Source organism: Molothrus ater, chromosome 18, assembly GCF_012460135.2.
Source record: "Molothrus ater isolate BHLD 08-10-18 breed brown headed cowbird chromosome 18, BPBGC_Mater_1.1, whole genome shotgun sequence".
NCBI classification, from domain to species: Eukaryota; Metazoa; Chordata; class Aves; order Passeriformes; family Icteridae; genus Molothrus; species Molothrus ater.
The window spans coordinates 14,377,266-14,392,374 of record NC_050495.2 but is presented as its reverse complement, the minus strand read 5'-3'; the positions used below and the strand labels follow the sequence as shown (position 1 = coordinate 14,392,374).

Below are 15,109 nucleotides of genomic sequence, written 5' to 3'. Positions count from 1 at the left end.
CCCCCTGAACTCACCTAACTCCCAGCCTGCAGCATGACAGTTCTCCAGCTGCCATCTATCCTGCCCATGACAAAACTAATATAATCTAAATCTATAATAGTATTTCTGGTGCCAGTGCAGAAAAACAACCAATGATTCAAATTTCACCGTATCACTTGGTTGACAGGCTAGAGACAGCTCTGGGGTCTACCTGGCTCTACCCTGCTCAGGCAGGGCCACCCAGGACCAGGAGCTCAGGACCACATCTTGGAATATCTCCAAGGATAGAGACTGCACAATCTCCCTGAGAAACCTGGGCCAGGATTTGGTCACCCTCACAGGGAAAAAAGTGTTTCTGATGTGCAGAGGGACCCTCCAGCATTCCAGTTTGTGCTCCTGGTGTCTGGTCCTGGCACTAGGCACCACTGGGAAGAGCCAGGCTCTGTGCTTTTTGCAACCTGCCTTTATATGTTTCTATACATTGATGAGAATGCCCTGAGCCTGATCAGCTCTGGGATGGACAGCACACACCAGTGCTGGGGCTGTCCTCCCCAAGGACAGGACTTTGCATTTTCCTAGTTGAATGTCAGGATAGGCTTCTACTGGCCCATTTCTGCAACCTCCAAGTCCCTCTGGAGGGATCTGTGACTGCCTGGTTTGTCAGCTGCTCCTCCCAGTTTGGTATCACCTGTCACTTCCTGAGGATGTCCTCTGCAATTTGTACATTGCAAATGCCCACCCAGCATTCAGCTCCCTATACAATTGCCATTGCTGCCTTTTCACAGACTGTGAGCACAACTTAAAGGTACAGTATCCCTCCAACTGTTTTCAAAGAACAGAGGACCAGAAAAAAGCTCCAAATGTGCAGATAAAGCACCTTGCAGAAAAGTCTTAATATTAACTGATTCTTACCTGTCTTGTTCAGGATCAGGGTTCATGGAGCACACCCAGGTGTCAGGGTAGTTCTTCTCCACTGAGCTCAGCTGGAACGGGAGAGTCCGCCACTTCAGACAGACATCTGTCAGACAGACACTTTGCAAGTCAGAAATACACAGCCTGATACACATCATTTTTTCCCATAGCCCATTTAATGCCCAAGTACCACACCAAAGTGTATCCAACAACAGTAAGACTAGTGGCTAAAAAAGTGAGACAGTCACAGAATATACTGAATCAATTATTTATTTGTGCTCGCAAAACACTTGAATGAAACCCTCAAAGACAACCCTACCTAACAAGAATACAATGAAGCCAGACACCAACCAATACCAGAGAACCTCACACTCCTGCTGCAACTATGACATATACAAACTGAATTGAACAGCCAGTCCAGACATCACAGCTCTGCCCAGCAGTCAGGCTGTCTCTCAATGATACCAAAGTAACACAAATCACAGACATATCCACTTAAAAAAAAAATCTACTAAATTTTTGATGAACCAGGAACACAAATTTGTCTTCCAGAGTATTGCTAGCCTACCAGGAAACCAACAGCTTCACAAAATCAAGTTCTGCCAAGAAAATCCAAATGTCCTTAAATCAGGCTCTGGAAGGATATCAACAAGGGAAGACAAGAAGAAGGAGAAAAAAGTCCCTCCCCCTTCAAAAGAACCATGAAAAGACTGAGACAACCATCAAGGCAGAAGAGCCTAACAAATAATTCCACAAGAATGGCCTCACATTCCTTCCTACAACCACATCCTCAAGTCCCGGGGAGAAAATAAGGGAGTTTGGTGTCCCTCTACCAGGTGACAAAGTGATGGTGTGGAGCTTCCCATTACTCTAACAAGGGCTTAGCCAGAGCTGTTTAGAGGTGCACAGAAGAGAACTTGCATTAAACTCCAAGGGAACTGTAAAAGGTTCCCTCTGTGCTGACACAGTGCAGGCCAGGGCATCAGGGTACAAATTACTTGGCCACTTCCCATTGCCTGTGAGGATGTTTCAGATCTTATTCTGGTGCTGGGATGGGTGCCTTTGGTGAGTTCCAGTTCATATGACATTTCTAAGCCTGCTCTCAACACTGCTACTGGCCATACCTACCCTGCTCTGTCAGAAGATCAGCTGTGAAGATCAGTTAGTGAACTAGCGAACTGTGCAGGAAAGGAGCTTTATGCCTGGCTGTCACAGAATGCCACTCAGTGCAGACAAAGGCAAACTGCAGAGGAGACAGGTCCTAGGAAGGGATGATAGTCCATCCCAAATCTCCTATGCATTTAACTGTCCCCATCTGCAGCCAGGAGTGTTCCCCCCTTCCCCAGAGAGAAGCAGCTGGATCAGACGCACCGCACTGAATTGTGGTGGGGATCTCCATGGCTCTCCTGCGCTTGTAACGCAGTTCACTAGACGGAGGCTGGTTCCAGTTTGCTGATAAATAACCAAATTCATCCCAGAACTTGATGATACCTCTCTGGGCTGGAAAACAAACCATATTCTGCTCAATATGGAGCCATTATCACAAAATCACCATCTGCACTTTTGGCTGACCTTCAGCCACCCAAATTTCTCCTTCCAGACTCTGGTAATTGTGAAGCTTCACTACCTATTGCAACATCCTTCCAATACTGAGCCAAATGCTCTCCCATGGCCTTCAGCAAGTGTCGATACTCCTTGGCATCAGCAAAGTCTTGTTTATTATGGGTTGGCTCCAGAACCAAATAGGGCACATCCACCACGCCTACCACTCCTCCACATGCCCTGGAAGAGGGACACAGAGTGACACAGAAGGACACAGATTAAACCGACAGGCTGGCAACATGAACTGTCACGCAAAATGTAAGATGGGCTCAAATATTTGTACCTGCTGTCAAGACCTATTTTGCCTGTCTCTGGAATGAGGCACTAGTACTACCAGCACTCATTAGCACCAAATGCCAAGCTCCTCATACTGCTGCAGGGATGTTTAAAATTTGTGTCAAGAATTCTCTATCAAGAAACCAGGAAAATATGAGGCAGTACTAAATATAATTTATTTGTCAGAATGCAAACTGAAGGCTGACAAAATGAGCAGGCCTCAGGCTCATGAAGAATGATTAATGCAAAACATGGTTATTGCACAGCCTAAGTCAGATATAGAAAAATGTGCCAAGCTTAAGCAAAGATTGCAGAAAAATCTGCAGGACTCACATGCCACCCTCCAGCTGTGGGCCCACCTTCTCATACATCTTGATCAGCCGACTGCAGTTATAAATGAACATGCCGTCCAGCTCGCGCTGCTCAATGTTCACCCCAAAGATAAAATTCAGCTCCTTGGGCTCCTTCAGTGCCCTGTAGAGGACAAAACAGAGCCTCTAGGGATGCTGGAAATAAAACATACTATCTGCTGGTGTTAGAGAGAGGGTATGGAAGGCCAACACCCTTGAGCATTAAACTGCTACTTCTGAAAAATACAAAACATTTGCTGAAAGAGCATTACAACTGAATATGAACAAAATACAAAAACTTTGCAATACAAATACTAATTTAGGCTGGACAGAGAATTTTTCGTTTGAATGTTTTCTCCTTCAAAACAGATTCTGGTTTTTACTTCAGATGTTTTTATTCAGTGAATTAATTTTATGAGAGTGCTGTTGCATCCAGACTGGTCCTTTCTCATGCTATTTTGGTTTGTATTTTCCAGCTGTATATCCCTTTCTAGATAAAGCATGGAAATTCAGATTTCAATACAAAACTACAGTCTTGATATTCTGATTCTAGAAAGTTCTCCTAATTCCAAATTTCACAAGGCTGCTCCTTAAGTTCAAAATCTGGAGGATACAACATACAGCCCAAGCAGAGCTCTTTTTTCTGGAATGTCAGGATATCAATTTGCATGATTTCTCCCTTATCTATGCAGCAGATGACTCCAAGAAAAGTTGGCCTCAAATATGTTTGTGAGCCCACAAGGATTTCCCAATCTGAATCTTTGGTTACCAGGAATTCTATCTCCATTAAGGCCAAAAGCCTTGAGATTTTGATCTCTTTGTGCTATAAATCAAACAAAATCCCTGTGTCTCACAAACAAGTCCTGCTCTTCAACATACTAAATTAATCAGGTTCCACAACTTCCCTGATACCCACGCTGAGGATTTTTCATAAGTAGGATACTCAGCCTCAGTATGAAGGCATCCTCAAATGTGAGGTCTAAACCAGTAACTACTGCAAGGCATAGCCTATACCATGGTCCTGCCCATCCCTCTCAATTTTGACCTGCTTTATATTCCCCACCAGCCCCCATCAAGTCCTCTGCAGTTATGTACCTTATCTTAATGAGGAATTTGACTTCTGCTTAAATGGTTAGCTGAAGATAGTGGAATTCCTTAAAATGTTCAGTTGACTGTCTACTAATATCAAATATTAGGAAGACTTGAACCACGCACGCGTGAACCCTACACAATGATCACCTGCAGATATGAGATCTGAGTCTGTCTTCATGGCGAAACTTTTCAAAATAAATACCAAAAATAAATAAAATTCATATTCATTTTTTGTTTAAGGCCATCATCCCTCACACAGATGCAATGGTACCCTGTGACACAGCTTCATTTAAGACTGGTGACTGTAGTACATTACTAGGAAGACACCTGAAATAGCAGCTTTCAGTAATTTCAAATCTAAACCTTTGCCAAGAGGGGTTTTGAACACTGCCAACTGCTGGGCTGGAATGTGACCTGTTGGTCTCAGCTCACTGTCGTAGAAAACCACGATTCAAGAGCATGAGCAAGTGCAGCAAAACACCCATCTCAGGGATCAATTTTCTTTTTCTAACTTCTGGAAAAAAATGTAGAGCCTTATACTTCAAGAAATAGCATGTACTCACCTATAAAACAAAAAGAACATTTCATTTTTATCAGAGAGGACAGGAAGTAAAATTATCATCCAAACCATGGAAAATGAAGTGGTGGGTCAAAAGCCAGGGATTTAATTACTAGAAATTTAGTACCTGTCCTACTGTCTGGATTCAGAGCCAACCTGATCTTACACAGCCTTTGGAAACCTGAAAGCACTTCTTTCATTGATGCACCCAGCATCAGGGAAACAGCAGAAAACTGTCCTAGGACATCCTCTGTAACTCAAGAATTTTCCAAAAGACAACAGGGATTGCTTAGTATAGAAGCTAATGTGCCTATTATACACATCTTTCAGGATTTTTTTTTGGTTTTCTGAATGAAGTACAATGCTGTAGAAAAGCATAATCCTCTGATCTGCTTCTGATCATCAGCGACGAATGCAGGGACACAGGGAAAGCCATGTACCTGCCCAGAGTGGCTTTTTGCCGGTCAGCTTAGCAACAGGAAGAAGTATTTTGCCCATGGGCAGGAAGGGCAGAAGACAATTCACAAATTTTTCATTGCACACTAATGTCACCAAACCCAAGAATTAAAGAACAAAGGTGTAGATGGAAAAGTATGTGGAAGCTGAAGGAAACAGGCTCTCTCACAAGCTTCTGTATCATTCAGATCCTAGCTCTAGCACTTTTAAATTAAAGCTGTATTTATTTCTTTCTTTTCAGCACTTAAGATGCACTAGATCTACCTCTGGCAACAAGTCTGCGATAGTTCTGACCCAGGCAGCCATGTAAATGGGCATGCATACACATAGGGAATGGAGACGTTCTGTATCCAAACCCCCAACTTCCTCAAACTCAGCATGTGTTTTAAGAGCATTTGTTTCTGGTTTTCACTTCATTTGAGAAATGCAAAACAAACGTATATGAAGAGTGAAATATTCCTGTGAGTACATCAAAAACCAAAGTTAAGTGCCACCAGAGCTAAGCTAGAGGAATGCCTTGGGATTTCACAGCACCGACTACACCAAAACTCAGCTTTTTTTAGAAAGCATGCCTAAAATTCCTAAAGCTGTTTCATTGTAACTTGTGAACATTTGTTCATCAGCCTGAATCTCATCTGCAAGTGAATAAGCAAGAGTGAAAAAAACTGATGTGAAAACCAGTTAAATATTTACAGCCAACAACCCAATCCAGAGACCCACCATGTCTTTCAGCAGGTGAGAGGGGAATGCCAGAGGTAACCAGAATAGTGCCCCAGCTCAGTGTAACAGCCCAGGCATATAAGATGCCCATGGATATTTAAGCTTTGAGCTGAACCGAAAATACATGCAAAACAGGAGAGCTGTATGAGCACCTGGAGCAAACAGCCTAGGTACTCCAGAGTTTCGAAGCCCCTGCACTCACCGCTGCTTTGCATCCTTAATCCTTTTCTTGACGTCAGCCTCCCGCCGTAGGGTGATGGCCGAGTTCTGGACCTGACGCAATGTCACCTGCAAACAGGCATTGCATGCTCAAGCTGGGAAATTCATAAAATTCACTCCATTTATGATGTTCTGCTCTTTCAGGAAGAGCTGAGAAATGTTTTAAGTGTAAATAAGTCACAACTGGTAGACAGTGACAACCAGTGTGACTCCAGAAGTAGGGCAAACTTGTGCTAGGTTGTTTGGAGGAAAATGTCTACATGTAAAAAGAGGATTAAGGAAATTGAAAACAGTGGCAATGGAGCACAAGGACACATACAGGGCACTTGGATACTATTGTTTCCATGACATACCAATAGGAAGCTCAATGATTTTAAACTGGTGTTGCTTGCTGACCTTCTGGTGCCCCTGCCAGCCCTCCTCCCAACTCCTGGCGCCAGGGCTCAGCCTTGCCCCTCAAAGCCACAGTCCCACTGGAAGGAAGCAAAGAGGCCCTCTCCAAAAGCCCCTGCTCAAATGCCAAAGAGACAGCTGCACAGGCAGCAGGGAACAGCCAAAAAGCCCATAGCTCTAGTTCTGTTCCCCGGGCCACTTCCACAGAGGCTGTCAGCAAACAGCACCTGGAGTCAGGAGGTCACCTTCTCACACAGGATATATTGAGTGTGTAGGCAGGGGAATGCCAACACACTTCTCACTTGGGCTGCACATCATGTGAAGATGGTGAAACACATCCAGTGGTGATGAAGCCATGGAGATGCCTAAATGTTGCTGGAAGTTCACTGCTGACTGGAGCCACCACCTGCTTAACCAGCACACGGCATGCTGCCATGGGGTGCTGCCCAGTCAGCATCACTCCACCACCAGTGCTCCGAACACCCCTTGGTGCTCAAAAACACAACATGCTGCTAAAAGCACAAGGCTCACCCTAGACTCCCGCGTGAGATCCCCTCCAAGGCGTAACTCGAGGGCACGGGCTTTGCTCTCCGCCTCGCGAGCCTTCTCTTCCGCTGAAACATACAGGGACAAGGATGCTGTCAGCCATTTGGTACAGACAGACACCATCAGGCATTCACCCAAAGAGAGCAATTCCAGAGAGCCTTTGCTGCACTGATGTGTACAAGGGTACAAAGGAAACACAAAAATGTACAAAAATCAAACCTTACATGAGAGGGTCCCACTGACATGGCATCTTAAACATGCTCAGAGGTCCCAGTCAACACTGGCACAACAGTAGGGATAAACTGTGCAAAAGCACATTTGAAGGAAGGATCTGTGAGGAAGACAACAAGGAACTGGAAAGTCTCTAAGAATGCCTGTGGCCCTGCCTGCTCTGCTTGGTAATGTGATTCAGAGAAAGGTTCTCACAAAACCAAAACTAAGTTCAGGCTTGAAAAGGAGTTCCAAAGAAGTAATTTTCTTGCAAAGATTAAGGGAAAGGACTACTCTCAGAAATGCTTTTATCTCTAATAATTGCTAAATTTTGCCTGGAAAAACGACAAATCCGTGCTACACGTTACATAGGACCCAGCATTTGGAAAACCTACCCTGCACGTGATCCTTGCATGCAAGAAACTTACCATGTAAAAGGAACTCCCCTTTTTGCCTCTCTCCTAGACAAACAGGAATGCTGATGATAGGCACATATCACCCTGGTATTACTTAAGATTCATTCAATAAACCTAATTTTCTGCAAGGAGAATGGACTGAGAGCAGTCCCGAGTAAGAAGGAATTAGGGGTGCCGGTGGATGAGAGCTGGACTTGTCCCAGCTGTTTGCTCTGGCCCCCAGAAACTTTCCATGCCCTGGGCTGATCCCACAGCATGTGCAGCAGGGGAGGAGGAGATCCTGCCCCTGTGCCCTGTCCAGGTGAGACCCCACTTGCAGAGCTGCCTCTAGCCCTGGGGCCCAGCACAGGAAGAACCTGGAGCTGCTGGAGAGCATCTAGAGGAGGCCATGGAGATGCTCCAAGGGTTGCAGCACCTCTGCTCTGGAGCCAGGCTGGGAGAGCTGGGAGTGTTCAGCCTGGAGAAGGCTTCAGGGAGACTTTAGACAAAAATGAGCTTTAAGATCCCCTCCTGTGATTCTGTAATTTGGCAATACAAAGGGTGCATGCTGAGGGATGGCATAGCTCACGCCAAGGCAAACAATACCTGCACCCCCTCTCTGCTACTCATACATCTTCCCTATCCAGCTATTTTTGGTTATCCTGTTTTGATTCCACAAGCTCATAAGCTATTTCCAGAGACTCAGCAATCTCTCAATCTGACTGATTCCAACACATTCCTTGTAGGCAGGTATCTCTGGCATTCTGGAACTGCTGTTTGCTCAGCTGAGACCCACCATTTGTCACAATGTACTCCTGGGTTTAAAAGAGCAAACTGCAAATCATTCCCGATGATCCCTCTGGAGTACTGGAGACCATGAGAAATTAATAATTTCTACCAGCAGGAGAACAAAAAAGCTTGGTGCTACAGATAAAATCTATTTTCCTACAAGTAAAGATTTAGGCCCCAGAGGATAATACCCTGAGCATGTTTTAGTCCTGGAGGCTCCATGTGTGCTCCAATCTTCAAGTAACAGTCTGAGGTCAGCTGGGAGTTTTCACCACAGTGTCCTACGCCCTTTGCTCAGCACCCTCTTTCCCCTAGAGGAACCAGGCCCATTCAGTGATCCCTGCACTCCCTGAAGCACTGGGCTGGTTTGGTGATCCCTGCACACCAAAAGCACTGGGCCAGTTCACAGAATCACAGAATCAATTAGGTTGGAAAAGACCTCTGAGATCATGGAGTCCAACCTGTGACCGACACCACCATGTCAACTGGACCACAGCACTAAGTGCCACATTCAGTCCTTCCTTAAACATCTCCAGGGATGGTGACTCCACCACCTTCCTGGGCAGTTCATTCCAATATACAACAATCCCTTCTGTGAAGAAATTAATCCTAATGTCCAACTTAAACCTCTCCTGGTGCACCTTCAGACTATGTCTTCTCATCCTGTGACTACCTGCCTGGGAGCAGAGACCTACCCCCACTTGGCTACAGCCTCCTTTTCAGGTAGTTTTTCCTGAGCGTCCTTCTCTCTAAGCTAAACCACCCCAGCTCTCCTCATAGGACATGCACTCCAGACCCTTCACCAGCTCCATTGCCCTTCTCTGGACTTACTTTAAACACCTCAATGTCCTTCTTGAAATGAGGGGCCCAGAACTGGATACAGTACTTGAGGTATGACCTCACCAGTGCTGAGTACCAGGCAGGGGGGAAGAATCACTTCCCTGGTCCTACTGGCCACACTATTTTTAGCACAGGCCAGGATGTCACTGGCCTTCTTGGCCCCCTGGACACACTGCAGGTTCAGCGATCCCTGCACACCCAAAGGCACCAGGCTGGTTTGGTGATGGAAATGTGTGATATTTTAGGGCCAATGGGACCTGTTCTCAGCACTGGGACAACAATGGACACCATTTTTCAGTGCCCTGAACTCCACTTTTAAGTGTCATGAAAGCCTCACAGACTGCTTCAGGGAAGAAGCTTCTCTAAATCCTACTCTTTGCATCTTCTTGAAAAGCAATGGGAGTGTGTGCTCAAGACATGCCCTGGCTAGAGGACTCAATGTAAAAATGAATTCACCTATGAGGATTGAGGCACACAATAAAATCTGTTTAAGCTTCATCTTACCAAGTCTATCTTGCCAGGCTGTACTTCCTAAAGGAGGAACAGGGAACATGGCAATTCACACCATTTCACTCTGCTGCTTTTCTTTAGGGCAGGGTCACAATCACACTGCCCTCTGTGATGCTGTAGAGGCTGAATGCAGCACCATCCCTTGTATATATGACCTGCAGCCACGTGCAGACATGCCTAAAGCAGCTCTGACACCAGGACAGAGGACACATGCCTCCAAGTGATTTATGTAGTTGATTTATGAAACCTACCAGAAGATACAGGTCACATATAAATCACAACTTCCAAGATTCCTCCTTCACTATAGTATTTTTGCATTAAGGGTTAGGGAGGGATGCTGCTTTTTGTGTTATATTTCTGGACATTTAATGCAGTTCTAATACAGTTTAATGCTGTATTTATATGCTTGTGTGATTTCTATATGCTGAATAACCAATTATGACAAACTGAGTGTTCCCTGAGGATTATAGGACTTAACAGGAAAGGAAGATTAGATGGGCAAAAGGTATGCCAGGAAGGATTAAAACCAAACAAACCAGGGCTCCCTTGTAGACCCAGACCCCAGACTCTTTACATTAAGTGACAGAATAAAAATCTACTTTTTTAGCTGCCTTAACAGGAAAGATGCAGAATGAAAACATAGCCAAAAGCTCATAATATCTTAAAGGTGAGAGAAGAACTGTAGGATGGCAGGGCTCAGCCAGGCTTCTGCTGGAGTGGGGGAAAACTGCTGGGACTCCAAGGGTTATCCTGTACATCTGCTACTCAGATGATGAAATGGTCTCTGGAAACAATGTACATTCCTTCCATTGCATGAACCTAAGTCTGTGTCATCTGTAGTTGCTGCAATAATTCAGTTCCTGAGCAATTTCAGTGATCCCAGAGGCAGCCAACCCCAGGTCACACCATTCAAGGGTTTAGTCCTCCCCTTAGCAACAGATGAATGCATACCCTGACGACTCACCTATCCTTGCCAAGTGCTCTGCTTTCTTCACCTCTTGCTCTGCACGGGTCTTGAAACGGTTTGAAGTGTATTTGTACATCCTGTGATGATCAAAATTTAGTAATCAGCAAACTCAGCAGTAAGGTCAAATCAAAATTTCATCACTGCGTGAGAGAAGGTCCCCACATGCTACTCTACTCCTCCCAATAGATTCAATAAATGGAGGAGATTTACATATCATGAACCGGACATTTTTGGATGAAGCTAAGCAAAATCTTTTTAAGTCATAGATATTTTAGTAGTAGCTCCAACCACAATATCCTCTCTTCTTCTGCATTAACCAGTGGGGGTGAAATATATCCATATTCTTGTCATAAATCTCAAGACTTAGAGAAATAATTTCTTCGGAAGTAAAAAGGAGGAGTGAATATATATGGAAAGCTTCTCAAAACGCTTCCACTACAGCTAAATAACCTTTCCTGTGAACAGCTGTCCACAGGTGCAGTCTGACAGGTCCATCTCACACAGGGCTATCTCAAAGTAGAACAACAATTCAGTAAGAACTTCAAGTTTCAGGACACTTCTTTGTGTTTTGTATCTGACTCATAACCTTGTAAATTGTGCTGGAGATGAAGCAGCTTGTTTCACCTTCCCTGTATGCTAACATGCCAAATACAGATCCAAATTCACTGACTGCTGCAGAGTGAAAGACTGGTGTTCGTGAGGCAGAAGCTCATGAACATGTATCCAAGCACGTCACAAGGAAAGATGACACCTAGGACAAGCAGAGCCTGCAGGAACTCAGATCACCTTAAGACATGAGGGTTTGGATATACCCAGAGGAAAATCCCATCCCAAATGGATGGGATTAAATTTTCCAGTATTTAGCTAAAGCAAAAGCCACGAGAAATGCTGTTTTTACAGAGAGGCAAAAACACACGGAGATGTAACACTTGACTGACCAACTGATTGGAATCACACTTAGATCCTAATGAGAGACAAAATTCCCCCCAAATGCAGATAAACTGTCAGGATTTATGAGAAACAACCTTGTACTTATGAAAAGTTTTGTTTAGGTTTGTTTCTGTGGGTGAGCACACGTGGTACTGACATCAGACATAATCTCACCAACAGGAATCCCTTGCTCCCAAATCTAGAAAATTAATACCACAAGCACAGTTCCCGGAAATACATTTTCCCAGAAACACATCTTCTGCTATTTTTAAGGATTTCCTCCCTGGGGAAAAAGGAGGCAGGTGCTAAGACTTCCAGAAATCACAGTTGGTGATTTCATCACGTCAGGAGCTACAGAGTCAGGATTTTGGTGGCATCATCTCTAACCTATGTAAGGTTGATTAAAGCTATCTGGAGCCAGGAGATAGTACACTCTGAAAACCAGACTGCTTTCAACATGTTGGCATAACTACATTACTTCACCCCCACCTGCCTGAATTCTAAGGAGAAAATAAAAAGACAGAGAAGTAGAGCAAAGCTGAATTATCTCCCCATGCCCAGCCCAGCAGTCAGGGCAGCACTTGGGGGGACCGTAGGGGCAGCACTCCTTTGCTGTAGGGAACACTGTAAGCAACTGTCAGATGTCCTAGATGATGGCGCTGTGAACCATCACAACCTTCAAGACACTCATTCCAACTGCCTTGGAGTGTCCTTGTGGAAGCACAGGCCTTGCATGTGGCCTGGCTATTTCTATCTGCATAGCCCATATTGCTAAACAAGCTCCAACAGGTACCGGGGAAGAGATGGAAGCAATCTTTCAGGAGACACAGGCCACTCCCAGGGAAGCTGGGAATGTGGCAACACAAGTGCAAAGGCTGGTGAAAGATCCACACAAAACCAGCCAGCCCCTGCCACCAGGATGTTTTCAGCTCCAGAAAGGTGAGGAGAAGCCTCTCCCACAGAAACATGGGTGGTGACAAACAGAAAACAAGTGTCCTGCTCAGGAGATGCACTGTTATTCCTGAAAAACAGTGCAAGGGCTGCAAAACCTTTTTTCAGCAAAGGCACTTACGTACCCTAAATGCACAGAGAATTTCTATTCATTGTCCACAAACACCAACACTGGAACCTGCAGACAAGCCACTGTACAGGCTTTTCTTTCAGAGATAAAGGCAACCTGACTGACAGCAGGAGGGAGGCCCCTCTGAAAGAAAAGAGCCCTTCAGATGTCCCAGAGAAGCACACCAAGGCTGTAAGGCAGCAGCACCTCCACTGTCTCTTCCCCATCCCTTTGCTTGACCAGGAAGGTTCAGGATTTATCTGGCCCAGGCTACTGGGCCAGAAACACACCCATGCTAAAGAGCTGAGCATCACTGCTACATTTGCTGGCCCCAAAGGAGCACCATAATGGAGGTCCCTTCCCTGTGCACTCACACACAAAACAATGCTGGCACAAATACAAGGGATTAATCCAATATTACCCTGCGGAGCACTCAAAGCCTAGTAGATAAATGGGGATGCTGAGCTCTGGCTTCAGCTCTAAAGGGAAAGTGAGGGCGTAAGTGACCCTTTTCAGCAGGTTCAGGGAGAAAAATGTAAAAAAAACCCTACACCTATGGCAGTAAAAGCAAAGTAACCACTTTCAGAGTGGACTGATTTACTGGTTTTCCCTTTAGAAAGAGCCAGCAAAGGCAGATTTGAGCTCTCCTGAGGAAAAAGACAGCTTCCTCAACCTGCCCAGGGCACAGCATCGCATCTACCCCAAGAGCGGTGCTGGCTCTCAGAACCCACAGTAAAGGCTTTGATGGCTTGTCCTGATGGCCACGCAGCTTCTAGAGCCCAAAGCTGGCATTGGGAAGTCCAGCCAGAAGGGAGCAGTCTGGACAGTCTCCAGAGAGGCCCAGTAAAGCCACAATGATTGCCACAAGACTGAGAAGATTTACACTGTGCTCTGCAGGAAGGCCTTGCAGTCTTTTCTGCTCTGTTGCAGGAATGGGGATTTTAAATGTAAATGTCTTTACAATGTTCAGGAATTTGTACTGGCCTGTCACTATAAGCAGATCTACAGGAGTTTGCTCAGATGTTGCACAAGCAGATCTGTAAGATACACCTGCCACCAGCACACATCAGCTTGGGGCTTCTTAGAATAGACTACTGATCACTTGAAAAAGAAGACACTGAGGTAGATGAACATCTGGGGTGACTTGGGACACCTAATATTGTCATGACACTGACAGCATCACCCACAATGATGGCATCCTGTCCATAAGTCTCGCAAGAAGCTTGTCTCTGATGAGACAAAAATCTGTGTCCTCCCCCGGTTTCTCTCCCTAGTACTTTTGATGAACTACAGCACAAGCAGAAGCAGCACAAGGCCCTCACATGTAGATAAAACACAGTCAAAAATAAAGAAATCCAGAGATTCTCTATCCAGTAAATCAGGATTTACATTGGCAAGTTCCCTGCCTTCCGCAGGGAAACAACTGGCCTGGCCAGCATGAGGAGCAGAGAGTGTGTAACATTCTTTTATTTTGGTCAGGTTCACGATACCATTTCACAGAGTCTCATGTAAGGAGCTGAGGAAGCCTAAGTTAAAAACCAGCCAGGCTCTTCAGGCACTGTCAGTGGTGTGACACTGGCCTGTGGCTGCTAACAGTGCCTAGTAGGCTGAGTGAGCCCAAAATGCTATACTAAAAAATCCACAAATACTCTACAAAATTACTACTATTTGATTCAAATAAATTATGCCAGGGTATCTAGAATGCAGACTGTGTGCTCCCAGAGAGAGTCCACCTCAAGTAGACTGAAATACAGGTTTCCCTTTCCCCTCCCATCCCAGTAACCTTTTCCAGTCTCTCTTCAGCCAACTGACAGCACACCCCAGCTCACGGTCACATTTTTTGTTTAAGGAAATCTAAAAGGAATATAGGGAAAGCTTTTTCTCAATCTCTATTTAAACCTGGATTAGCTACATATAAAAGCAACTGTTTCAAAGCACTCGGTCTAGTTTCTTTTTGGAAATAATCCTAACACCCACCATATGTATTTCCTTCTGCTCAACAACAACAACATAGTTACCTAACAGTTTCATATTAATATGGTATTTCATACAACCAGGATCTTAATTTCTTTGTTTGCTCTGAAAGGGAGCCAAATTGCACCAATGACTCATGCAACTTTCAAAGGCATTCAATTTTCCACAATGTATCTCTCTTCCCACGATGTCGACACCACATGCCATTCTCTTATGGTCTGATTCCATGCTATTAGGGTTAGGAATGGAATTATACACATGGAGAGCAAAACACTACACCTCTTCTCTAATTCCAAATGGTCCCACAGACCCAGAGATCTTGGATCCAAC

The 15,109-nt window shown here is 45.0% G+C and overlaps 1 protein-coding gene across 5 annotated transcripts in view; it reads right to left on the bottom strand.

The window, feature by feature from the left end:
- Positions 1-15,109, bottom strand: part of MORC2 (MORC family CW-type zinc finger 2) — a 53,328-nt gene that overhangs the window by 16,287 nt on the left and 21,932 nt on the right. For all 5 annotated transcript variants that reach the window (XR_004981201.2, XM_036393138.2, XM_036393139.2 and 2 more), the window contains 7 exons: positions 10,813-10,892; positions 7,090-7,172; positions 6,149-6,234; positions 3,103-3,243; positions 2,519-2,673; positions 2,263-2,391; positions 892-997 (listed from right to left, as the gene is read on the bottom strand). Coding sequence is in view for 4 of the 5 variants with exons in the window: in XM_036393138.2 (XP_036249031.1) it covers positions 892-997; positions 2,263-2,391; positions 2,519-2,673; positions 3,103-3,243; positions 6,149-6,234; positions 7,090-7,172; positions 10,813-10,892 (780 nt within the window). In the remaining variant the exon portion in view is untranslated. The remainder of the gene's footprint in view (positions 1-891; positions 998-2,262; positions 2,392-2,518; positions 2,674-3,102; positions 3,244-6,148; positions 6,235-7,089; positions 7,173-10,812; positions 10,893-15,109) is intronic.